Here is a 26,682-nt window from a genome sequence, read left to right as displayed (position 1 = left end):
AAATTTTGCCATCCTGAGAGATGTGTAGTGGTATCTCATTGCTGTTGTAATTTGAGATTTCCAAATAACATGCAATATGGACCATCAGCACATATTATTAGTGCCTCTTTTAACCTGCCATGCATGGGTTACAGGAGCATTCATTTAATATTTAAAGAAGAAATAAATGAATTATAAAATGAATAAAATCAAAACCAGGCTTCCGTCTTTAATGGTTGAATTTCTGACCCTATTAGAGGTCAAAATTGAGATGCAGAGAGGGAAATTTGCCATGAAATCCTTCAGCATCATCATATGGATAGCTGCCTCATCCTCAGCATTCAGAGTGTCTGCAACACAGTTGTTTCCTCCAAGAGCAAAATGCTTATTCACATGCTCTCTAAATAATTTTGCAAATCATAATTAGGGGAGATTTTGTGTGAGAACTCTTTTTTTGTACATAGCTTTAACACATTCTTTGATGTGGGTCATAAGATCATAAGTTCAAAGCATATTGGTTGTTAGTATTATAAATATTGGAGAACATGAAGAGAAGGGAGACGCAACCACATGGCCTTTAGGCAAGTAAGGATGAGCAGAAATAAAGAAATTTAAATAATTAAAGAGTAATTCATTCATTAATTAAAAACCCTCCATCACATAATGAATCTGCTTACCCAAATTCCAAAATATATAAAAATCCCAGTGCTAAAAAGACAGTAAACAAAATTCACAAGTAGAGTTCAGTGTAGATAATATTAATTTTTGGAAGGATATGACAAGAAGTTTTATTTTACTTTATTTTATACGGAGAGGATTTATTGGTGGCCATGAATAGGAAGGGGTCAGTGTTGAAGCCCTTACTGGTGCAGGGCTTGCCATTTGTCCACAAGGCCACACTTAGGGGTATATGTGACACCAGAGCCTTCCTGAAAGAGACACTTTACAGTCAGCATCGCTTCAAATTCATCCATATTAAACTTGGTGAAGCCCTACTTCTTGATGATGTGGCTCTTCTGGCAGCCAGGGAACTTGAAAGTTGGCCCTGCTTAAATCCTCTGTCATGTGCTCCCTGTTATGCAGCTTGGTGCCAATACACATGATGTCTTGGCCAATGTGAATTCTGATTGCTGTGCCCTGGTGCATTCCAGTGGCATCCTGAATACCTGTCTAACACCTAGATTGGATACAGCATGAGGTTACACCTTAATTTCTACTGTAAAGAACTCCCTCCATCATCCCTTAGGGCAACCTGTATTGGCAACAGGCTATGTACACTGGTGAGAAAGCTGCTGTGTATAGTCTTTACACTCAAGCCTTTATGGGGGGGAAAATGTATAATTGGCTAAATTTGCTGCAGAGATTAAAATTTTAAAATTAGTGCTTCATATAACACTAAGCGATAACTGCAAACATGTGAAAAATATCAATTCTTTGTAAAAATGTTAAGTGAAAATAAAGGAACAGGTGGATATAAAATAAAAACAATTATCAACCTTGAAAAAATTGTACTTATAATTATTGACAATTTAAAATAAAAATAAAACAATTTTAGAAATAAACACTTCTGTCTGAACAAGTTTGAAATGGGAAGTGACTCAGAGCATCAATTAAAAAACTAACTTAGAACTTGACGCAAATGAAAAGGGGTGTGAGTATGTGTGTATAGGTAAGGGACATGGATAAAAGACCGAGAGTCTATAATATGTCTCTAACAAAAGTTCTTAAAAGATTGGAGAGAATAGTGCAGGTGCAACATTTAATTCTGAATACTTGTTTAATGAAGCCAATTAGGTGTTGAATAACTTATATACATTGTGACAGAATGGGAAAAGACAAGAATACCCCAAGATTTTGAAGATGAATAATCAGAAAGATGGTACTGTCTTTAACTTAGAAAGATAAGACTGTAGGTGAAGTAAGCTTGGGGAAAAGATGACACTAATTTTGGATATCTCAAATTTAAGATTACATATAATGGATGAATTACAGTTGGATTTGAGAAGTCTAGCTAGAAGATGTAAATTTGGTAATCTTTGTCAGAGATTGTATTTAAAACCTTTACCATGGATGAGCTCAATGAGATAGTGAGGACAAAAAAAAAAAAAAATGTCCCAGTACTCAGCCAGAGTTGAGATGTATCAGAAATAGTGGGGATTAACAAAAGCCCATTGCAGGAGAATCTTAAGAAAGAAAGAAAACGAAGAAGGAAGTGTTTCAAAAGACAAGTTAAAAAATATGTATATCTAGGAAAGGGAGTTATCAATTCTGTCAAATTCTGGTAATAAAACAAAAAAGACAAGAACCGGAGTTCCCGTCATGGCGCAGTGGTTAACGAATCTGACTAGGAACCATGAGGTTGCGGGTTCGGTCCCTGCCCTTGCTCAGTGGGTTAACGATCCAGTGTTGCCGTGAGCTGTGGTGTAGGTTGCAGACGTGGCTCGGATCCTGCGTTGCTGTAGCTCTGGCATAAGCCGAAGGCTACAGCTCCAATTCGACCCCTAGCCTGGGAATCTCCGTATGCCATGGGAGCGGCCCAAGGAATGGCAAAAAGACCAAAAAAAAAAAAAAAAAAGACAAGAACCAAGAATTGCCCCATGGATTTAGTAGCAATGAGATCATTGCACAAAGTTATAAAATATTTTTTTAAGTGCAAATATTGCTTATAGATAGATGCATGTATGGCTATTGTATACCAAATTCAGGCTAGGGCATATGAGAAAACTAGGTCTCTTTTTCACATCCCTCATTAGTGAAGTCAGATTCATGGTAATACTAAAACAAAATAATTATTCTATCAATGCCCCAGTCACTTCAATGTATAAGACCATCAACAGATCTAATTCATGTCAGCTTGGCACATAAAAGCAAACAGTAAGCCTGTACTTCCTGTCACACATTGTAGAATTTCCCAGTGTTCATAGATGGAGAAACTCCATGTATTAAGTAAGTGATCTTTCTTTGAAATTAATATCACTTCAACTTTATCATCTGGCTTGATCTATGACATCAGATCTCTGCTAGTACTAGTTTTGAAAGGAATTGCTCACAACAGACAATGTTTGGCAATCTTCAATTAAATTATAAATAATAAACAAGGTCCAAGTTTATTGTTATGATTAGGAATTAATGACCTTTAATCATGATGAAGGCAATAGTAACTAATTAGCAAACATGATACAAAACAAATTTTAAAGTTAATGACATTAATTTTAAATGGCATAGCATTAATATGTCTTGTGCAGTTGTACTTCTTGATTTTGAATGTGGACATATGTTCTAACTTTTTTTTTTAATCTCAGTCCTGAGGAAAAGGTAAAATAAACTTTGGTAAAACTAAAAAAAAAAAAAAAATCTGTTCTCCCACAAAGTCAAAGTAAGGGGGAAATCTCTTGTTAGTTGGTCTAAGTCTCTCGGCTGGGTTCCTAGGATGAACTGGTATTATTGGGCTGGGAATGCCCAGCAGCATTGCAAAGAGAGGGTGGCAGGTGTTCAAGTCTTAACTGGGCAAACCAGGAAGAGAATATCCTCAGGAGTAATTACAAGTGAATTAGCTGATCCTTCTTAATGATTTCACAACAGATTTACCTTGCTTAGTTACTGCTCTTGGGGCAAAGTTATTTTATCAACCATAATATATTTCATTGTCTGGAGGGGTATTACTGGCTGTTGAAAGTGCATGTGTCTGGAATTAAAAGCTCAAAGACCAAGTCCAGGTTTATATACAATATTGCCCATTCAGTAGAAATCTAGGACTTTTCTTTACAGTTTTTGGCCTGTTTGTTTTTCCAAGAGCAGAGATTTAGTAAAAAACTATACAGAATGATGAAGACAATGGGTTGGACTAATGCCAGGTTAAATAACATCATTAATCCTCAGGTTTGTCATTTCTAAAATAGAGATGATTAATAATTTTTTGCCTATAGGGCTGTGCAGAGACTCAATGAAGCAAAGTATGTTGAGCACTTTGTATAATAACTGGCATAAAATCATAACATCAACAAACGGTAATTTAAGCACACACATCTACTCAATACTTCAAGTTTATTGTTATAATTGTCCTATAGCACGTTGTTTAATTTTTATGTAATGATTTTTATTTTTTTTCCATTATAACTGGTTTACAGTGTTTATTCACCTAAAGCAGACAACAATGAAACAGACCTCTGCAGTCTAACAGACATTGAGTTCAAAAGGGAGATAGTGAAAATATGAACAGTAATGCAGATTCCTATAACACTTTCTATGTTTAAGGTGTACAACACGTTACCAGACATATTTATACTTCGTAATATGATCAGCACCACAGCATTCACTAACACCTATATCACCTTGCAAAACTACCATTTTTAATTGATTTTTTTTAATTTTTTACTGTTATTTCCCAATACAATTTTTTTTCTACTATACAGCATGGTGACCCAGCTACACATACATGTATACATTCTTTTTTCTCCCATTATCATGTTCCATCATAAGTGACTAGACATAGTTCCCAGTGCTACACAGCAGGATCTCATTGCCAATCCATTCCAAAAGCAATCGTTTGCATCTATTAACCCCAAGCTCCCAATGTTTCCTACTCCCTCCCCCTCCCCCAGGCAACAACAAGTTTATTCTCCAAGTCCATGATTTTCTTTTCTGTGGAAAGGTTCATTTGTGCCATATATTATATTCCAGATATAAGTGATATCATATGATATTCGTCTTTCTCTTTCTGACTTCACTCAGTATGAGAGTCTCTAGTTCCATCCATGTTGCTGCAAATGGCATTATTTTGTTCTTTTTATGGATGAGTAGTATTCCATTGTGTGTATATACATCTTCCTAATCCAACAATCTGTCAATGGACACTTGGTTGTTTCCATGTCTTGGCTATTGTGAATAGAGCTGCAATGAACATGTGGGGGTTCAAGGAAACTTTTCAAGGAAAATTTTGTCTGAATATGTGCCCAAGAGTGGATTTGCTGGGTCATATGGTAGTTCTATGTATAGTTTTCTAAGGTACCTCCATACTGTTCTCCATAGTGGTTGTACCAGCTTACATTCCCACCAAGAGTGAAGAAGGGTTCCTTTTTCTCCCACCCGCTCCGGCATTAGTAATTTGTGGACTTGTTAATGATGACCATTCTGACTGGTGTGAGGTGGTATCTCGTGGTAGTTTTGATTTGCATTTATTTAATAATCAGAGGTGTTGAACATTTTTAAAATTTTATTTTTATTTTATTACTAGTTCTTAATAGTTATTTCCTCAATACAATTTTTTTCCACTGTACATCATGGTGACCCAGTTACACATACATGTACACATTCTATTTTTGCATGTTATCATGCTACATCATAACTGACTAGACATAGTTCCCAGTGCTACACAGCAGGATCTCATTGCTAATCCATTCCAGAGGCAATCGTTTGTATCTATTAACCCCAAGATCCCCAACCACCCCACCTTGGCAACCACAAGTCTATTCTATAAGTCTGATGGCCATTCTAACTGGTGTGGGTTGTATCTCATGGTGGTTTTGATTTGCATTTCTCTTATAATCAGGGATGTTGAGCATTTTTTCATGTGCTTGTTGGCCATCTGCACATCTTCCTTGGAAAAATGTCTATTCAGGTCTTTTGCCCATTTTTCCATTGGGTTGTTAGTTTTTTTGCTGTTGAGTTGTATAAGTTGCTTGTATATTTTAGAGATTAAGCTCTTGTCAGTTGCATCATTTGAAACTATTTTCTGCCATTCTGTAAGCTGTCTTTTTGTTTTCTTTATGGTTTCCTTTGCTGTGCAAAAGCTTGTCAGTTTGTTTAGGTCCCATTGGTTTATTTTTTCTCTTATTTCAGTTGCTTTGGGAGACTGACCTGAGAAAATATTCATAAGGTTGATGTCAGAGAATCTTTTGCCTCTGTTCTCTTCCAGGAGTTTGATGGTGTCTTATCTGATAATTAAATCTTTCAGGCATTTTGAGTTGATTTAGGTGCATGGTGTGAGGGTGTGTTCTAGTTTCATTGATTTGCATGCAGCTTTCCAGGTTTCCCAACAATGCTTGATGAAAAGACTGTCTTTTTCCCATTTTATGCTCTTGTCTCCTTTGTCAAAGATTAATTGACCATAGGTGTCTGGGTTTATTTCTGCATTCTCTATTCTATTCCATTGGTCTGTATATCTGTTTTGGTACAGTACCACACTGACTGGATTACTGCAGCTTTGTTATATGGCCTGAAGTCTGAGAGAGGTATGCCTCCTGCTTGGTTTTTGTTCTTCAGAATTGCTTTGGCAATTCTGGGTCTTTTGTGGCTCCATATAAATTTTTGGATTGTTTGTTCTAGTTTTGTGAAAAATGTTGTGGGTAATTTGATTGAGATTGCATTGGCTCTGTAGATTGCTTTGGGTAGCATGGCCATATTTATAATTAATTTTTCCAAGCCAGGTGCATGGAATATCTTTCCATTTCTTTACATCTTCTTTAATTTCCTTGACTAATGTTTTATAGTTCTCGGCACATAAGTTTTTTACCTCCTTGGTCAGGTATATTCCCAGTTTTATTTGATTTTTTGGGGTGAAATTTTAAAAGGTATTGTATTTTTGTATTCCTTTTCTAATATTTCATTGTTAGAATGTAGAAATGTGACTGATTTCTGAATGTTAGTCTTATATCCTGCTACTTTGCTGAATTTATTAATCGGTTCAAGTAGTTTTGGGGTTGAGCCCTTAGGGTTTTCTATATATAGTATCATGTCTTCTGCATATAGTGACAGTTTTACCACTTCTCTTCCTATTTGGATGCCTTTTATTTCTTTTGTTCGTCTGATTGCTGTGGCTACGAATTCCAGTACTATGTTGAATAACAATGGTGAGAGTGGACATCCTTGTCTTGTTCCAGATTTTAATGGGAGGGCTTTCAGCTTTTCTCCCTTGAGTATTATATTTGCCATGGGTTTGTCATAAATGGCTTTGATTATGTTAAGAAATGTTCCCTGTATACCCACTTTGGTGAGAGTTTTTATCATGAATGGATGTTAGACATTGTCAAATGCTTTTTCTGCATCTATTGAGATGATCATGTGGTTTTTGACTTTTCCTTTGTTAATGTGGTGTATGACGTTGATTGATTTGTGTATGTTGAACCATCCTTGTGAACCTGGGATGAATCCCACTTGGTCGTGGTGTAAGATCTTTTTGATATGTTGTTGGATTCAGTTGGCTAAAATTTTGTTGAGAATTTTTGCATCAATATTCCTCAAAGATATTGGCCTATGGTTTTCTTTTTTGGTGGTACGCTTGTCTGGTTTTGGAATTAGAATGATGGTGGCATTGTAGAATGTCTTTGGGAGTGTTCCGTCTTCTTCAAGCTTTTGAAAAAGTTTAAAGAGTATGGGTGTAAGTTCCTCTTTGTATGTTTGGTAGAAATCACCTGTGAAGCCATCTGGTCCTGGACTTTTATTTGTAGGGAGTGTTTTTATGACATATTCAATTTCATTTCTAGTGATTAGTCTGTTCAGTTGGTCTGTTTTTTTCATTTCTTTTTTTTTGTAATGAGAACATTTAAGATCTATTCTCTTAGCAAATTTCAAGTACATTATTATATCACCGGTATCACCAAATATAAATCACAATCTTGTATGTTAAATCCCTAGAACTTATTAATCTTCTAACTAGAAGTTTGTACTTTTTGACCAGTGTCACCCCACTTTCCCAGCTGTCCAGCTCTCAATAACCCCTATTTTACTCTCTTTTTCTATAAGTTCAACTTATTGTAGATTGCACATGACATACAGTATTTGTCATACTCTGTCTGACTTATCTCAGTTAGCATAGGGCCCTTAGGGTCCATCCATATTGTTGCAAAAGGCTAGATTTCCTTCTTTCTCATGGATGAATAATATTGCAAAATGTGTATGTATAGACATAGATATATAATCAATATCACATCTTCTTTATCAGTTCATCTACTGACAGACACTTAGGTTCTTTTTATATGTTAGCTGTTGTAAATAATGCTGCATAAACCATGGTGTGCAGGTATCTTTTCCATATCTTGTTTTCATTTCCTTTGATTATAAACCAGAAGTGGGATTGCTGGATCATGGGGTAGTTCTATTTTTAATGTCTTAAGAAAACTCCATATCATTTTCCATAGTGGCTGCACCAATTTACATCCCCACCCTTAGTGCACCAGTAGTCCCTTTTCTCCACATCCTAGAAAATACTTGCCATGTCTTGCATTTTTGATAACAGCTGTCCTCACAGTGAAGTGACGTCTCACTGTGGTTTTACTTTGTATTTCTCTAGTAATTAGTGATGTTGGGCACACAATCATGTTTCTGTTGGCCTTTTATCTCTTCTTTGGGAAAATGTCTATTCAGCTCTTCATCCATTCTTAAAAATTTTATTGTAATATAGTTGACATATAATGTTACATTAGTTTCAGGTGTATAGCAAAGTGAATTGCTCAGACCAGCTCAGCAGGATGGGGCTGAAGAATGGGTGCTATGGAACTTAAGGAAAAAAAAGTTAACATAAAACAAGACACAGAGACATTTATCTTAAGTAAAGGTGGAACAGGGGACTCAAGGTCTCAGGGACCAAGAGCCCTGCCTCAAGAAACCACACTGCTTTTATTGTGCTCTTGAGGATTACGTCAATCGAAAAGGGGGTTGTAGGTGCAGGATATAGGGGTTTTTTTTTTAATTTTATAAGTTCTTTTATTATTTTCAAAGTCACTTAGCTGGTAGATGGTTAAACTTTTCCTCTAAACTTTGGGCATTTAAGAATCATTAGCATTTGAGTTAGTTATCTATGCACAGCATTTCAGAGAATCCTCACTGTGCTTCTGCAAACAGCATGCCTATTTGCTGCAACACTGTGTGCCTAGGTTTGCGCCTTGGTTCTCTTTGCTAATGAATATTCTGTTAACGATCACTCATAAACTACTTGGTCATGAGGTTCCTCTTTCTCTTATTCTTCAGAGGACATATCATGCTTGTGCAAATGGCGTGCCAATCTGCACAGGTCCAGCGCTCGTAGACCATTTTATTATGTCCTCATTCAGCTGACCCCGTGAATAACCCATGCCTTTAGGTCTTTGTTCTTAAGCTTAAGTCATTTACCATCACCGTGACTGTTTCTCAAGCAGGAAGGTGGGATAAAGTAAAGAAGGACAAGATGGAGTTTTCAGCAAAGAGGCTAAGAAAATATTATAAAAACATGTCTCGCAACAATGAATCAGTTATGCATACACGTATTTCTCTTCTTTTTCAGATTCTTTTCTCATTATTACAAAATTTTGAGTAGATTTTGTTGTTGTTGTTTCTGAGTTGTATGTGTTTTAATCCTCCCTCTGAAATATTGCTTGAAATTTAACTGCTAATTAAACCTATATGGAAGAAAAATTTAGATATGTTATTGAATTTAACATCCAGAATTCTTTCTACTTCATTTTTCTAAAGAGTAAATCTCATCATGTGACTTTCACACTAACCATTCAATGCCATAGCTTCAGTAGCATACAGGACTCTGTTTGACTAACGCCAAAGCACCTCTCCCATCTTAGGGCACAACTCTTTCGAGCATTTGGTGGTCTAGTGCATATATGCTTCTCTTTCTCTCTTGCCATTTCTTATTTGATGACTCCTTTACACATCTAAAGACAGGTCAGTATCACTCCCTCAGTAGGTGCCTCTCCAGAGACTTCAGTACTACTGTGAGTCTCCTTTGTGAATTATGAACTCCTTAAATAGAAGGGTTCTCTTAGCTGCATTCCTACAACATAAAAGGTTTTACTAAATGTTGACAAGAATATTAATACTTTTTTCATGAAGTTATTTCAAGAATAAATGGTACCTCATATATTTAGCAACCTTTTTATCCCCCCCCCCCGAGTGGTCTTTTCTTTTTTATAATGATTTTTATTTTTTCTATTATAGCTGGTTTACAGTGTTCTGTCAATTTTCTACTGTACAGCATGGTGACCCAGTTACACATAAATGTATACATTCTTTTTTTTCTCACATTATCATGCTCCATCATAAGTGACCAGACATAGTTCCCAGTGCTACACAGCAGGATCTCATTGCTAATCCATTCCAAAGGCAATAGTCTGCATCTATTAACCCCAAGCACTCCATCCATCCCACTCCCTCCCCCTCCCCCTTGTCAACCACAAGTCTATTCTTCAAGTCCATGATTTTCTTTTCTGTTGAAAAGTTCATTTGTACCGTATATTATATTTCAGATATAAGTGATATCATATGGTATTTGTCTTTCTCTTTCTGACTGACTTCACTCAGTATGAGAGTCTCTAGTTCCATCTATATTGCTGCAAATGCTGGAGGGGGTGTGGAGAAAAGGGAACCCTACTGCACGGCTGGTGGGAATGTAAACTGGTACAACCACTTTGGAGATCAGTATGGAGGAACCTTAGAAAACTACACATAGAACTACCTTATGACCCAGCAATCCCACTCTTGGGCATATATGTGGACAAAACTGTCCTTGAAAAAGACACATGCACCTGCATGTTCATTGTACCACTATTCACAATAGTCAAGACATGGAAACAACCTAAATGTCCTTTGACAGATGAATGGATTAAGAAGGTGTGGTATATATACACAATGGAATACTACTCATCCATAAAAAGAACAAAACAATGCCATTTGCAGCAATTTGGGAAAGAGGTTTTAATGACAGCAGAAGCAGTTTCTTTTTCCAAGAGAAATGTCTGTGTTAAAGGAAGAACAAATCAGACATAAAGAGAAATACTATTGACAGCAATAACTTCCACAACACACTTTTCTTTATAAGAAAAATTAGAGGGCTTATTGGCTAGAAACTTATCTTCCACTTCTAAAATTACATATATGATATGTAATTATATATATTACATATACTGTATATACATAATGAACACATAAACACATATATATAGGGTAACACTGAAACCCTGAACCTTCTTGTATGCTATCTTAATCATCAAAATGATTACCCTATTTTTTCAAAACAAAGTGAATTTTATTGGAATAATAAGAGCTGATATTTATTGAGTGCTTACTCTGTGACAGTCACTGTTATAAATGTTCTGCTATGTCATCTCGTTTAATACAACTACCCAATTATGTGGGTCATGATAGTTACCTCATTTAATGATGGGAAAAACAAAAGCACTGGAGGTTACAAGATGCATCCAAAATTATAGACATTATAAAAAAATGAGATTCAAGTATAGTTGTTCCATCCTAAGAACACAGCCAGCTGTGCCATATTATATCTATACTGTTTGAATTTTAACTTGTAGATATGAGGCCAGCCAACACAGAGAGTATCTAATTAATATACTCAGTAAATTGGAATGTATTACAACTATATATTACCTGACATCAGGAAAAAAGTCCTTAATTTATGTTCCCTCTCAATAATAGGGCAATACTCCTAAAGCTGTAAGAAATCTGATAAATTTCTTGGATATTTTTCATTATCATATATATACTGATAACACATGTTTAGGGCTTAAACAATTTACAGTAGATATTAGAGCTACTCTGGTGCTAAGAATGAAACTCTGCACATTTTTTGATTTTTTTTTTATATTGAGCTGCAGGAGATGTTTATGTATTTTGGAGTTTAAATCCTTTTCAGTTGCTTCATTTGGAAATATGTTTTCCCATTTTCTGGGCTCTCCTTTCACTTTTATTTAGGGTTTCCTTTGCTGTGCAAAACTTTTAATTTTAATTAGGGCTCATTTGTTTATTTTTGTTTTTATTTTCATCATTGTAGGAGGTGAATCTGAGAAGATATTGCTGGGTTATATGTCAGAGAGTGTTCGGCCTATGTTTTCCTCTAAGAGTTTTGTGGTATCTGATCTTAAATTTAGGTTTTTAATCCATTTGGAGTTTATTTTTGTGTATGGTGTTAGAGAGTGTTTGAATTTCATTCTTTTGCATGTAGCTCTCCTGTTTTCCCAGCACCACTTATTGAAGAAACTATTTTTTCCCTTGTATATTCTTGCATCATTTGTCATAGATTAATTGACCATAGGTGTTTGGGTTTGTTTCTGGGCTTTCTGTACTGTTCCATTGATCTATGTTTCTGTTTTTGTGCCAGTATCATACTGTTTTGATTATTGTAGCTTTGTAGAATAGTCTGTGAAGACAGGAAACCTAATATAAATAGACATTTGTCCAAAGAAGACATACAGGTTGCCAAAAAACACAGGAAAAGATGCTCAGCATCACTAATTATTAGAGAAATACAAATCAAAACTACAATGAGGTACCACCTTACACTAGCCAGAATGGTAGTCATCAAAAACTCTATACACAATAAATGCTGGAGAAGGTGTGGAGAAAAAGGAACCCTCTCACTGTTGGTGGGAGTATAAATTGGTACAACCACTATGGAAAACAGTATGGAGGGTCCTCAGAAAACTAAAAATAGAACTACCATATGATCCAGGAATCCCACTTCTGGTCATCTATCCAGGGAAAACCATAACTCAGAAAGATACATGTACCCCAAAATTCATTGCAGCACTATGTATAATAGCCAAGATATGTAAGCAACCTAAGTGTCCATCAACAGAGGAATAAAGAAGATGTGGTACATTAATACAATGAAATATTATTAAGGCATAAAAAATAATGAAAATAATTGCATTTATAGCAACATGGATGGACCTAGAAACTATCACATATTAGACAATGAAAGAAAAATATCATATGATATCACTTATATGTGGAATCTTTAAAAAAATGATACAAATGAACTTATTTGCAGAACAGAAAGAGACTCACAGACTTTTAAAAATGGTTACCTAAGAAAATAGGTTGGGGAGGTGGGGTGAGGGACTAATAAGCGGATGATATCATATATAAATAGCTAATACAACTCAACGTGAAAAAAGAGAGAGACAGTTAAAAATGAGAAGTAAAACTGAATAGACATTTTTCTAAAGAAGAATGCAAGTGGCCAGGAGGAACATGAAAAGCTAACCTTGAAGGAAATGCATATCAAAACCATAATGAGATATCATCTCACAAGGGTCAGAATGACTGTCATCAAAAAGAATATAAAGAACAAATGTTGGTGAGGAAGTGGAGAAAAGGGAACCATTGTACACTATTGTGGCAATGTAAACTGGTATAGCCATTGTGGAAAACAGCATGAAGTTTTCTCAAAAAACCAAAAATAAAACTATCATGTGACCCAGCAATGCCACTCTTAGGTATTTATCTGAAAAAAAAACAAAAACACTAATTCAAAAAGATACATATACACCAAAGTCCATAGCTGTATTATTTTAGTATAATTTAAAGAGAGTATATAAGTTGTTTTTTGACCAAATTATTTCAGATTTCTAAAGCTCTGCATTTATATTATAATGTATATAGGTGGCTGATTCCCTATGGCCTTTTTAATCCATTATCTATTGGAAACTCTTTTACAGACAATTTTATCTCCATCCATTCTGAAATTCTTTTTTCTTCTACGTGGCTTAGAATAAATAAAAAAGCTAAATATACATTCCTTATGTAGTCCTAGTTTCCATGCAACTGAGTTTTTCAAAATGGATGAAAAAAATTTTTCTCTAGTTATTTGATCTTTGGCCTTGTTTTAAAACAAAAACAATCTTGAAATTTTAAGGTATCATCATTTATTAAGTGAACTGTCTGACTTAACTTTCTTGGGGTGGAGGGAATCATAAATATAAATGAAAAGGTCATAATGTTGTAGACACCAACCTTATTTCAGAAACATTAAAAAGTGAAAAATTTGTGCAGCCCAGGAATTGATGAAATACACATTCATGGTTTAGATCTCAGTTCGGTATTCCATTCCTTTCCTGACATGTCCTCGGTAAGGGAATCTTAAGGGATTTGTAAAATATAATAACATCTGCCAATATTTTAGAAGCAAAATATTAAAGTTACATATTATTCCTAAACTCTCTTTTTTTCCTGTGGAATATAAGTTTTACAATTGCAGACTTATTTGAAAGGACATGACCATTTCTCAGAGGTTTTAAAAACATTTAAATTGAAACAAATGTCTATCTCAAGTAATAATATATAGTGGTTTCTGTACAGTTTTAGGAGGTTCTCAAATAGAAGTGCTTCTTGCAGTGATCACAGCAATCTCTGGTTTTATTTTGAATACCACTGCAGGTGTTTTCACGTTTGATTTACACTAAATTGCGCCTTGGAGACATTAACACATGTTTTTAGCTACCTGATGGCAGTTGGTATATTATTTAAATCCAGAAAATAAAGTGATAAACACATTTACATAATTTATTATATTTGATAATCCTAACTGTTCCCAGATTTTGAATTTTACCATGAAAATTCATTGAGACCTCATCAACTTACCTTGTAATTAAGTACACTGATTTATAGCCTCTCATTCAATTGTCACAATAACTCGATCCCTGTCATAATTATAGATACCCCCTCTTATTTTGGTTCCTACCTATTTTCTGAGCCTTATTCCCCAGGTTTTCTTGTCATCTTATAAGAAATTGTCAATAAATTCATGCTTTGCTTGATTTAGCCATTACTGGTTGCTCTTATTTGGAAATGAAGATCCTGATTAATACCTAATTTCACCTGAAAGCACTATGTAAAATGGAGACTTAGAGTGATTTTGGAATTTTTACATTAACATATATCAGGTTGTAGCCCAGAATATATGTTAGGCTGGTGCTCCCATGTAAGCTATGCTGAAAATGTGATGTTTTAAGTTCTCAGGCAAAAATCAAAACTAGATTAAGCAGATTAAAAATTATTAAAAACTATTTTGTTACTATAAGATTTGAGTTTGAGTTTCATCATATAGATAAGAAGTATTAAATGACATTTTTATTATTTATTTATTTATTTATTTATTTATTTATTTATTTATTTTTGCTTTTTAGGGCCGCACGCATGGCACATGGAGGTTCCCATGCTAGGGGTCTAATGAGAGCTACAGCTGCCAGCCTATGCCACAGCCACAGCAATGTGGTATCTGAGCCGTGTCTGAGATCTACATATACCACAGCCTGTGGCAACACCGGACCCTCTCAACCCACTGAGTGAGGCCAGGGATCAAACTCGAAACCTCATGGTTCCTAGTTGGATTTGCTTCCACTGTGCCATGACAGGAACTCCATAAATGACATTTTTAGGTAGGTTCCCAAGAAGCTACTTTCCCAAAAAGGTTGTAGGGACCTTTGTTTCAAACCACCTCAAATCCGTACAGCATCCAATTGGAAGACATTCCTTTAGCAGACAGTAAGTGGTGTCTGCCTTCCGTTCAGAGAAGCCAAAATAGGTGGACGTATTCTCTAGATATAAGCTTGGATGTTTGGATTTTTAAAATTTTATTTATCTTAATGTTTTAGATATTTTAACTTTTTATTTTGAAATAAGTGTTCCCAGTTTTATTGAGAAATAATTGACATACTCCGCTGTGTAAGTTTGAGTACATCACTATAGTTTGCTCTGCATATATTGTAAAATGATTACCACAGTAAGTTCAGCAAACAACCATCTTTTCACATAGATACAATAAAAGAAGAAAGGAAACAATGTTTTCCTTGTGATCAGAACTCTTAGAATTTTCTCTCTTAATTTTTCTGTATGTCATACAGCAGTGTCAGCTATAGTTACATTGCATATTACATCCCTAGTATATATTTATCTTATAGATGGAAATTTGTACCTTTTGACCACCTTCCTCCAATTCCTCCTTCCCCTTCTTTCTACCCTACACCTCTGGGAACGTAAGTCTGATCTCTTTTTCTGTGAGTCTGGTTCTTTGCTTGTTTGTCCTTTACTTTCTCTGCCTGACATATCTCACTTAGCATAATGTCTTCATGTTTCATCCATGTTGTCACAAATGTTAGAATTTCCTCTTTTTAATGGCTAATGTGTGTATATGTGTGTACATATATGTTTGTCACAACTTCTTTATCCATTTGTCTATCAGGGAACGCTTAGGTAGTTTCCATGTCTTGGCTGCTGTAAATAATGCTGCTATGAACACAAGAATACAGCTATCTTTTCAAATTAGTGTTTTCTTTTTCTTTAGTTATATTCCTAGAAGTAGAATTGCTGGATCATATAGTAGTTCTATTTTTAATTTTTTGAGGCTCCTCCATACTGGTTTTCACAGTGGCTGTAGCAATTTATAATCCCACCAAGACTGCACAAAGGTTCCCTTTTATTTGGATTCATGCAGCATTTGTTATCTTTTGTCTTTTTTAATTTTTTAGGGCCATACCCACTGCATATAGAAGTTCCCCGGCTAGGAGGTGCAGCTGCTGACCTAAGCCAGAGCCACAGCCATGCCAGATCTGAGCCACATCTGTAAACTATACCACAGCTTGCAGCAACGCTGGATCCTTAATCCACTGAGTGGAGCCAGGGATCAAACCCGTGACCTCATGGATATTAGTGAGGTTCGTTACCACTGAGCAACAAGGAGAATTCCATTTTTTGTCTTTCTGAGAATGGCCATTCTAACAAGCATGAGGTGATAGTTCTTTGTGGTTTTAATTTGCATTTCCCTAATGACTAGTGATGTTGAGGATTTTTTCATATACTTGTTGGCCTCTTGTATATCTTCTTTGATGAAATTTCTATTTAAGTCCTTTGTTCATTTTTTAATTATGATATTTGATTTTTTGCTGAGTTGTATGAGTTCTTTACATGTTTTGAATATTAATGCCTTATCAGATATATTGTTTGCAACCTTTCTTACGATTCCATAAGTTTTCATTTTCTTGATAGTTTCTTTTGCTGTGCAGAAATTGTTCCATTTGATGAAGTCTTCCTTGTTTTTTGTTTTCGTTGCTTGTGTTTTAACTATCAGATCCAAAAAGACATTACAAATATTGAATAACAAATTTATACAAAATGTTCTCATGTGCCTTCATCAAAAATCTTTAATATAACAGCATATAGAGATACAATTATTGAATCAGAAAATTAACATTAATTCAATGTTAATAAAAAAACTATAGACCTCATTTGAATTTCAGCAATCTTTCCGTTAAAAACTATGTCCATAAAATGACGAAAATAGAAATGAATAAATATCTTTTGTACAAAAAATAGGAAAAATCAAAAAAGAAAAATAGAAAAATGTAATAGAAAAAATTTGTTTGCATATGTCAAAATATCATAAATAGACATGAACATAAGGAAAACTAAGGTATTTTTTAATCTACAAACTGAGCAACACTGCAGAGTTAGAACATTAGTATGTATCCCTTTATTGTAGTTTATTAGCTTTTAAATATAGGAATAATGTTTATTAAATTCTTTTTAAAAACTCCAATCTTGTGTGGTATTTTATGATACATACAAATATTTGCAAAAAAAAATCACTTGAGTGGATCAGGGCAACCCTTCATTTGTGTATTGAAATTCTAAAGGAGTTTTTTTAGAATGTTGGCTCTTAGCTAAAAATAAAAAATAAGACAAAAGATTCTTTGAAACTGAGGCAGCTCTACCTCCTGTTGGCATGCCAGGAAAATAAAATAGGAAATGATGTTCATAAGTAGGTGGGAATTGTGAGTGAAGAAGTCTTAAATTTGATGTATTCATTCATTCAGTTATTCATTCATGCTGAATAAATTTAACTCAATTTGCTTATGATGCTTATCAAATTGACTCTCTTTAGAGTCATTATGTATGAGATGTACTTCACATTACATTGTTTGCTCCTGTAAAGATAGTACAAAGTCTAAATCTTGTGGATTTTACAAAGTTTTCTGCTAAAAGAAACCTAGGTATTCGGTTAAGGGGCAAAGGCAGAAAAGCTTGAGTGTAAAGATGGAGACATAATTAGAAAGCTGTAAGGGTTTAGGTTCAGATGGCTAACACATTTCTGAAGTAACAAACATTGATCTATGAATCTAGGTCAATTATGATAGATTGAAAGGTTTACCATATCAGCTGTATCAGAGAGAATACACTTTTGAGTCTGGGAATAAAAAAATGGTTTCTGAACATTAAGAAACACTTTGAGTGCAATGCACAGGTGTCAAGAATACAAAAGGACTCTAAAACCATAGCCTTTAAAGGAAATTCAAACCCCGATGTGTCTGTCACTATATTAGACTGCATTCCAAGGTGACTAGCATTCAGGTGATGGTAGAAAGAAATGCTTCCTGTTTAAACGGTCACTTTCATAGGTTGGTATCATTTCCAAATTTGAAACTAAAATTATTTTATAAAGGAAGTTATGTAAATATAATAAAATCATGTTAAATGGAAGACAAATGAATGTTCCATGTTTCCTAATGAGTTAGTTAATGCTAATACATCAGCAATTTTATTGGGAGTTCCCCTTGAGGCTCAGTGGTAACAAACCCAACTAGTATCCATGAAGCCGTGGGTTCAATCCCTGGCCTCACTCAGTGGGTTAAGGATCCAGCATTGCCATGAGCTGTGTCGTAGGTTGCAGACGCAGCTCAGATCCCGTATTTCTGTGGCTGTGGAATAGGCCAGCAGCTGCAGCAGTTCCTAGCCTGGGAACTTCTATAGTCCACAGGTTGCAGCCCGAAAAAGATTTTTAAAAAGTTATTGAATAAAAGAAGCATTTTTTATTACAAATTCTACTCAGTTTATGCAAATCTATTACATCTCATATCATGACAGACTTATCTGTGAATAAAACATAGAGAAATGCTGCTGACATATTTAAGGAAATTTTTAATATTTTATAACTTCTTAGCAATAAAACTATGTTTCTTTCCTCAGAATAAAAGCTTGAAACACAAACTCTTGTCAGGAAACAAGCTATGTGGCATGCATGCAGAAGAGGTAAGTTTTCCCTTCTTATAGCTTCAACCAGATAGAAACAATGTTAGTACTAGATTTTTTTTTAAACTCTGGTGACTTTTTTCCCCTGTAACATGAATACAAACATTGGAATGAGAAAATAAATCAAATTTTAATTATAATTTTAACTAGGAAGTGATGGTGTATACATCATTGCATTGTATTTGTCAGAACTACATCACATGCCTAGCTAAGTTGAAGGGAGACTAGAAAACACTGTTAGGTTGGTGGTCATGTGCTCATCCAGAACTTGGGATTTTTTTATTCTTAGTTAAAGAAGGTGAAAATACTCTTGCGGATATGTAAAAGCCATTATTATGACCACTGGAGTTAAAGTCTTACATACAATGTAATAACCCATTTATAAGGTTTTTATAATAATATACATGAAATTAATAGAAAGTGTTAATATGTAGAAACTAAAGGTTGATGCCCCGTAAATGAATAATCAAACTGAGTAACTTACAGGTATGAGTCTATGTAGTATTTTTATTCATTGTACTTTTTTATTTGCATATAGAGGGACTCATATTGTTTATATTTGCTAAGTTTCTAGAACTATTGTATATGTGCAGTTTCTGAATATTGCTTGTAAGAGGTTAAGTAGGTGGAACTAAGTTTTAAAGCAGTACCATCTGGGTTGATGCTATGGTCTGACATGGTTGACCTGTTCCCAAAGTCCCCACATGGGCGATGTACATGAAAGATAAGTGGCTCCTAGGAGAAGATGTCTGTGGAGTTTAGAAACAAACAGAAGAATGTAAAAATAAACAGCAGTCAGAGTCTCCCTACATTTTTTTAGCCCTTTAGCTCAAGAAAGATTCATATGCGTTTCTTCTTCCCAGTTACTTAGAGGATGTATTATTTCTGCATTCTTATTTATGAATTCCTAGATATTTCTTATATTAGTAATTTATAATGTTGGAATAAATTGAAATATGTTCATTATAATTTATTTGTCATCTCTTTATTTATTTCAATTTCTTGATTCAGTAGGTCAGTGCAGTTGGCTTCTGAGAGTGATGTCTCTGAAAAACTATATTTCTAATATTTGAATCTTTCAGTGGTGTATCATTTACAACACTTGCAAGATTCTATTCTAATCCATTATACTTCCAACATTAGATGATGATTCAGTATTATTAACAACATCACAGCATAGCCCTCCACTTTGAAAACTGTCTTGCATGGTTGGAAACATTCTAAATAATAGGAAACTGAATCACAGTTACAGTTGCTTCATTGGAAGATTCGTAAGCATAAAATGTATGCTTAGAAAATTTATTGGTCTTCATTTATTACAGAGGAGTTTCATAGCAACACATTTTACTAGGATATAATAATTCCATGAGTTTCCTATAGTTTATTAGCCACTATGACCAGCTACTTTTCTTTTCTTTTTTTCTTTTTTTGTTTTTAAACAGACTTCTTTGAAAGCAGTTTTAGGTTGATAGCAAAATTGAGCAGAAAGTTCACAGAGAGTTCCCATATACCCCCTGTCCCCAGACCCAGCCTTCCCCATTATGAATATTCTCCACCAGAGTGGTGAGTTTATTGTAACGATTGAAACTGCATTTGCACATTATTAACACTCAAAGTCCCTAATTTAGAGTTCATTCTCAGTAGTGTAAATTCTGTGGGTTTTGACAAATATGACATGTATCCTCCATTACAGAGGCATATGAGATAGTTTCACTGACTTAATCTGTGTTTTAGGAAGCCCTCCCAGGTGATTCTTGTGCCCATATAAGGTTTGACAACTATTGCAATATCGGATAGAGTTTTATAAAGCTAAGTTGAAGAAATAGCCAAAAAATTAAAACTGTATTAAATCCTACATCAAACTGAATCTTTATTTGTTTTATTCTACTCTCCTCTCTTGTTTTTACTGAAGCATTTACAATATTATATTAGTTTCAGGTATACAGGATAATGATTCAATGTTTTTATGAATTATATTATATTGAAAATTATTACAAAATTATGACTATATTTCCTGTTCTGTATACTATAGCTTTGTGGCTTATTTCTTTTATATACAATAATTTGTATCTCTTAATCCAATACACCTTCCTGCCCTCCCAGCTTCACCCTCCCCATTCATTAGTTTGTTCTCTACATCTGAGTCCTTTTCTGTTTCTTTTTTATTTTTATTTTATTATTTATATTTTTCTTTTTAAGGCTGCATCTGCGGCATATGGAAGTTCTCAGGCTGGAGTTGAACCTGACTTGCAGTTGCCAGGCTATGCCTCAGCCACAGCAACACCAGACCCAATCTTGGTCTGTGACCTCCACCACAGCTCATGGCAATTCCAGATCCTTTAACCCACTGAATGAGGCCAGGGATCAAACCCACAACCTTATGGATACTAGTCAAATTCCTACTCCACTGAGTCACAATGGGAACTCCCTCTGTTTCTTTTATAATTTAGATTTATTTGTTTTATTTTTCAGATTCTACATGTAATATATCATATTTTTCTTTCTCTGTGTGACTTATTTCACTAAGTTTACCCTCTAGTTACATCCACCTTATTGAAAATGGCAGAATTTCATTATTTTTACAGCTGAGTAGTATTTTATTATATGTTATAAATATATCACAGCCTTTTTTTTTCATTCATCTATTGATAAGATACTTTGGTTGCTTCCATATCTTGGCTATGGAAGTAATACTGCTGTAAACATTGGGATGCATGTATCTCTGTGTTTATATTTTTTATGAAGTGTGGTTGATTAACAGTGTTGTGTTGGTTTCTGGTATATAGCAAAGTGATTCAGGTATACATATATGTATATTCATTTTCATGTTATTTTCCATTATGGCTTATTATGGGATATTGTATATAGGTCCCTGTGCTATACAGTTGGATCTTGTTGTTTGTCTATGTTATGTATAATAGTTTGTATCTACCAATTCACAACTCCCATTCCACCCCTCCCTTTGTTTTCTATTTCTGTGGGTCTGTTTCTCTTTCATAAATAAGTTCATTTTTGTCCAAGTTTAGATTCCACATACAAGTGATATCATTTGGTATTTGTCTTTCTCTTTCTGACTTACTTCATTTAGTATATCTCTTGGTCCATCTATGTTGCTCCAATTGTCATTATTTCATTCTTTTTTATGGATGATTAGTATTCCACTGTGTGTGTGTGTTTATTTTATCTTCTTTATCCATTCATCTGCTGATGGACATTTAGTTTGTTTCCAGGTCTCAGCTGTTGTAAATGAGTGCTGCTGTGAACATTGGGGTGCAAGAATCTTTTTGTTTGTTTTTGTTTTGTTTTGTTTTGTCTTTTTTTTTTTTTTTGCTATTTCTTGGGCCGCTCCCATGGCATATGGAGGTTCCCAGGCTAGGGGTCTAATCGGAGCTGTAGCCGCTGGCCTACGCCAGAGCCACAGCAACGTGGGATCCAAGCCGCGTCTACAACCTACACCACAGCTCACGGCAACACCGGATCGTTAACCCACTGAGCAAGGGGAGGGACTGAACCCACAACCTCATGGTTCCTAGTCAGATTCGTTAACCAGTGCACCACGACGGGAACTCCAAGAATCTTTCTGTATTACTGTTTTCATTTTCTTCTAATATATACCAGTCAGTGGAGTTACTGGGTCATATAGTAGTTCTATTTTTGCTTTTTGAGGAAACTCCATACAGTTGTCGGTAATGACTGCATAAATTTACAATCCTATCAGCAGTGAACCAGAGTTCCCTTTTCTCCATATCCTCACCAAAATTTGTTATTTGTAGATTTTTTGACAATAGCCATTCTGACAGGTGTAAGTTGGCATTTTGTTATGGTTTTGATTTACATTTATTTTGTATTTCTGTTATCTTTTGTAGAATATCATGTATATGGTATTATACAAAATATAGCTTTTGGTGATTGGATTCTTTTCCATAATAAAATACATTTGAATTCCATCCATATTGTTACATGTTTTAAATTTAATTCATTTAAAAAAATGCCTAATGATATTTTAGTATTCCATTTCATGTATGTACCATAATTTGTTTACTATTTACCAGTAAATGGACCTGTGAGTTATTTCCAGATTTGAGCTAGAATGAATAAAGATACTATAAATATTTATGTGTATATCATAATTTCTCTCAGGCAAATACCTAGAAAGAATTCCTGTGTGATTTATCTTTATAAGAAATTGTCACACTGTTTTCCAAAATGACTGTATATTTTGCATTTCCTCTTAACTATTTTTTCCAATATATTTTTATATGACAATGATAATCTGGATGTGTTCTTTTTATTCTACCAAAGAGTCACGACCTACAATCTTTGATGTAGAGAAACAAATAATTGAGGTCCTTAAGTTAGAATGTGTGAAATTTGATCTGTTCTGGAAAAATGGGAATGATTGATCAGCATCTCTGGATCACCAGAACATAGCATATTCCAGATCGTAGACAAAAAGTCTCATGGGAGAGATTTTTTTTGTTATAAACACTTTTATGTTTGCATTATTCTGAAGGGCAAACCTTCTTCACCTCAGCATCTTAGCATTCTAGCTACTTTCCTCATCTGCTGTCACATTTGTTTGCTGCCTTCCCTTTTTATATATGTCATCTTTAAACTTGTTCATCAGATTAAACTTATTCATATTTATTTTTTTAACTATGTAGTTGAAAATAAGCAATGAGGGAGTTCCTACTGTGGATCAACAGGTTATGAAACTGACTAGTATCCATGAGGATTCATGTTCGATCCCTGGTCTGCTCAGTGGGTTAAGGATCAGTTATTGCCTTGAGTTGTGGTGTAGGTTGCAGACACAGCGCAGCTCTCGCATGGCTATGCCATAGTGTAGGATGCCAGCTGTAGCTCCGATTCAGCCCCTAGTCTGTGCATTTCCGTATGCCATAGGTGTGGCCCTAAAAATAAAAGAAGCAGCAATGAGGAATTCCTGTCATGGCACAGTGGAAATGAATCTGACTAGGAACCATGAGGTGGTGGGTTCCATCCTCACTCAGTAGGTTAAGGATCTGGCATTGCCATGAGCTATGGTGTAGGTCACACAGAGCTCGGATCTGGCATTGCTGTGGCTGTGGCATAGGCCAGCAGCTGCAGCTCTGATTAGACCCCTAGCCTGGGAACTTCCATATGCTGCAGGTGCATTCCTAAAAACCAAAAAAAAAAAAAAAAAAAGAAGAAGAAGCAATTAAAATTGAAGCATATGTACATAGCCTCTAAAATGTATTTGTTAATCAAAAAATAAAGAAAATAAAATGTATTTGTTGAATATGCCTAGGTGAGTTAAATTCTGTGGGGAGGGGGGCAGGGTGGAGGAGGCTGAAGAAAGAACAATAAGCCACTTTCTTTAAATATTATCTTTTAAACAATATACTTCCTTTGAACAGATTTTGGGTTTCTTTTCTTGCCTAGAATAGCTGGATGTCTGACTCCCAGAGCAGAGATTAAGCTTTTCTGTTTCATTTCTGAACTAGTTGAACTCTTTTGTTTGGCTGTAAAAATTCATTCTTGTGCAGTTTAAAAGAATTTTTTCATCAAGTTTGAAAATATAAATGACATCAAGTCACTAATCCATGTTTTTGTTCTTGCAGTCAAAAAAAGTCCAAGCCCAGCTTAAGGAGCTTCGTTATGGGAAGAAGGATTTATTATTTAAGGTGAGTATCTTTTCACCTTCCCCCTCCAAGTGATTAGCTCAATACCTAAATCGTGTAAAATATTATTTAGCTTAAATTTAATTTACACATTTTTTCAAGAATTATTAGAGTTTTATTTGTTTTTTTGTTTTTTGGGTTTTTTTGCTATTTCTTGGGCTGCTCCCACGGCATATGGAGGTTCTCAGGCTAGGGGTCGAATCAGAGCTGTAGCCGCTGGCCTACGCCAGAGCCACAGCAACGTGGGATCCAAGCCGCGTCTACAACCTACACCACAGCTCACGGCAACGCCAGATCATTAACCCACTGAGCAAGGGCAGGGACTGAACCCGCAACCTCATGGTTCCTAGTTGGATTCGTTAACCACTGCGCCACGACGGGAACTCCTAGAGTTTTATTTGATTGAATTGAAGATGGTTTCATTTTATTGCCTACGTAATTAATAAAACAAATACAGATATGGTTTCCTGGGTACATTCTTAATCAAGGGCAGGCATCCTTCCAAAATGTTTAAAGTCTTTTTGTAAACTTCAGTTATTTTAATGTAACATGGAAGAATATTGTCTTTCAGAATATTTACATTGAGGAAAGCATATACTGAGTAAGTTTCCACAAATGAGGTCCACTGTTGACCTACAAATTGACTTCCAGAGACCTCTGCATAAATTTTTTTATTATTGTCTTCATATTTAATCATGGTTAATTGACTTTGGTTATTGACACTTTCCTTTACAAGACTATCAAGTCAAGAGCTATGTATAGGTATATATCTAGCATGAATTATAGTTGTGGTTTACTGACTAATGGCCCCCTAAATGTAACCACCTGCTAATCCCTGGAACCAGTGAATGCTATATTTTATGACGAAGAAGACTGTGCAGATGTGATTAAGTTAAGGATCTTGAGGTGGGAAGATTATACCTAGTTAGCTAGGTGGATCCTAAGTATAACTGTATAAGTTTTTTATAAGAGTGAGACAAGAAGGCCTAAATTGAAAGAGTATGTGACCACAGAAGCTGGAGAAGGAAAGGCAATGTAAAGGATTTTCCCCTATAGCCTCTAGAAAATCATCCCTTGCAATACCTTGATTTTGTTCCATAAAATTAGTTTCAATCTTCTGACTTTCAGAACCACAAGAGAATAAATTGTGTTGTTTTAAGCCTCTTGGTTCATAGCAATTTGTTATAGCAGCAAGAAGAAACAAATACCGATACTTCCTTTTATCTCCCTTGAGCAGAGGAGATGGGGTAGATTCTTTTACTTGTGTTATGGTACATCTTCATTCCCCAATGCAATGAAATGACAGAGCATTAGGCTCTTAGTAGTAAGAATAATAATTTGTTTAAAAATAAGCACATATTGCTTTGTGTGTAATGTCTATTCTGTAAAAGTGTTTTCATTACAGTGATCATCCCAATCTATGTATATCAGGTTGTTTTTTTGTTTGTTTGTTTGTTTGTTTTGGGGGGGCACATCTGTGGCATATGGAAGTTCCCAGGCTAGGGGTCGATTTGGAGCTGCAGCTGCCAGCCAACACCACAGCCATGGCAATGCCAGATTTGAGCCTTGTCTGACTTACAACATAGCTCTCAGCAACACCAAATTCTTATCCACTGACTGAGGCCAGGGATCAAACCCAAGTCCTCATGGTTGCTAGTTGGACCATGACAGGAACTCTGAATATCATTGATACTACCACTGAGCCATGACAAGAACTCCAAATATCAAATTAAAATAGAGAAAATTATTTATTTTATTTCATGATTAGAGATAATTGTTTATTTAATAGTTTAATGTCAATCCATCCCTTGTTTCTTCCAATGAAAACAGTAAGAAATCACTATTCACTCTTTTCTGACACATTTACTTTTAGTTTAGTTATAGGAAGGTAATCCGAGTATGTAAACCAATGTTTGTTAAATTCTGATTCCATTCAAGTCATGATTCTGTGCCATTTAGTCTTCCATTAATGTTTCCTGCCATTCCTTTAACCTCATTTATAGTAAGCTATGCCCAGCACATCAGGAAAACTGTGAATTATTTCTCATTAATGCTTACTTACTGACTCTCTGCTCACTGTATGTGATAAAGAGTTAAGATAAAACTGTAAAACCCAACATATTTGCCTGCCTGCCTTCAATCCTTCATAACAAGACTTTTGAACTCAGGGTATTTACATTCATCTTGTCCTTAGCATTTTTTTTAAGAAGGATTTTTAGATACTATATGTTTTAACATA

At 35.0% G+C, this 26,682-nt stretch overlaps 1 protein-coding gene and 1 non-coding gene across 2 annotated transcripts in view; one reads left to right on the top strand and one right to left on the bottom strand.

The window, feature by feature from the left end:
- LUZP2 (leucine zipper protein 2) overlaps positions 1-26,682 on the top strand; it is a 522,759-nt gene that overhangs the window by 330,486 nt on the left and 165,591 nt on the right. Inside the window, exons 6-7 of the mRNA XM_047774274.1 lie at positions 18,721-18,783; positions 24,384-24,446. Coding sequence (XP_047630230.1) covers positions 18,721-18,783; positions 24,384-24,446 — 126 coding nt within the window. The remainder of the gene's footprint in view (positions 1-18,720; positions 18,784-24,383; positions 24,447-26,682) is intronic.
- On the bottom strand, positions 1,204-1,339 carry LOC125126583 (small nucleolar RNA SNORA70). The gene has a single exon (XR_007134689.1). It is a non-coding gene; the product is annotated as a small nucleolar RNA SNORA70 (small nucleolar RNA).

The sequence above is a fragment of the Phacochoerus africanus genome, chromosome 4 (assembly GCF_016906955.1).
Source record: "Phacochoerus africanus isolate WHEZ1 chromosome 4, ROS_Pafr_v1, whole genome shotgun sequence".
NCBI lineage: Eukaryota > Metazoa > Chordata > Mammalia > Artiodactyla > Suidae > Phacochoerus > Phacochoerus africanus.
The sequence above is the reverse complement of the archived record's forward strand: the minus strand, read 5'-3'. Positions and strand labels throughout refer to the sequence as shown.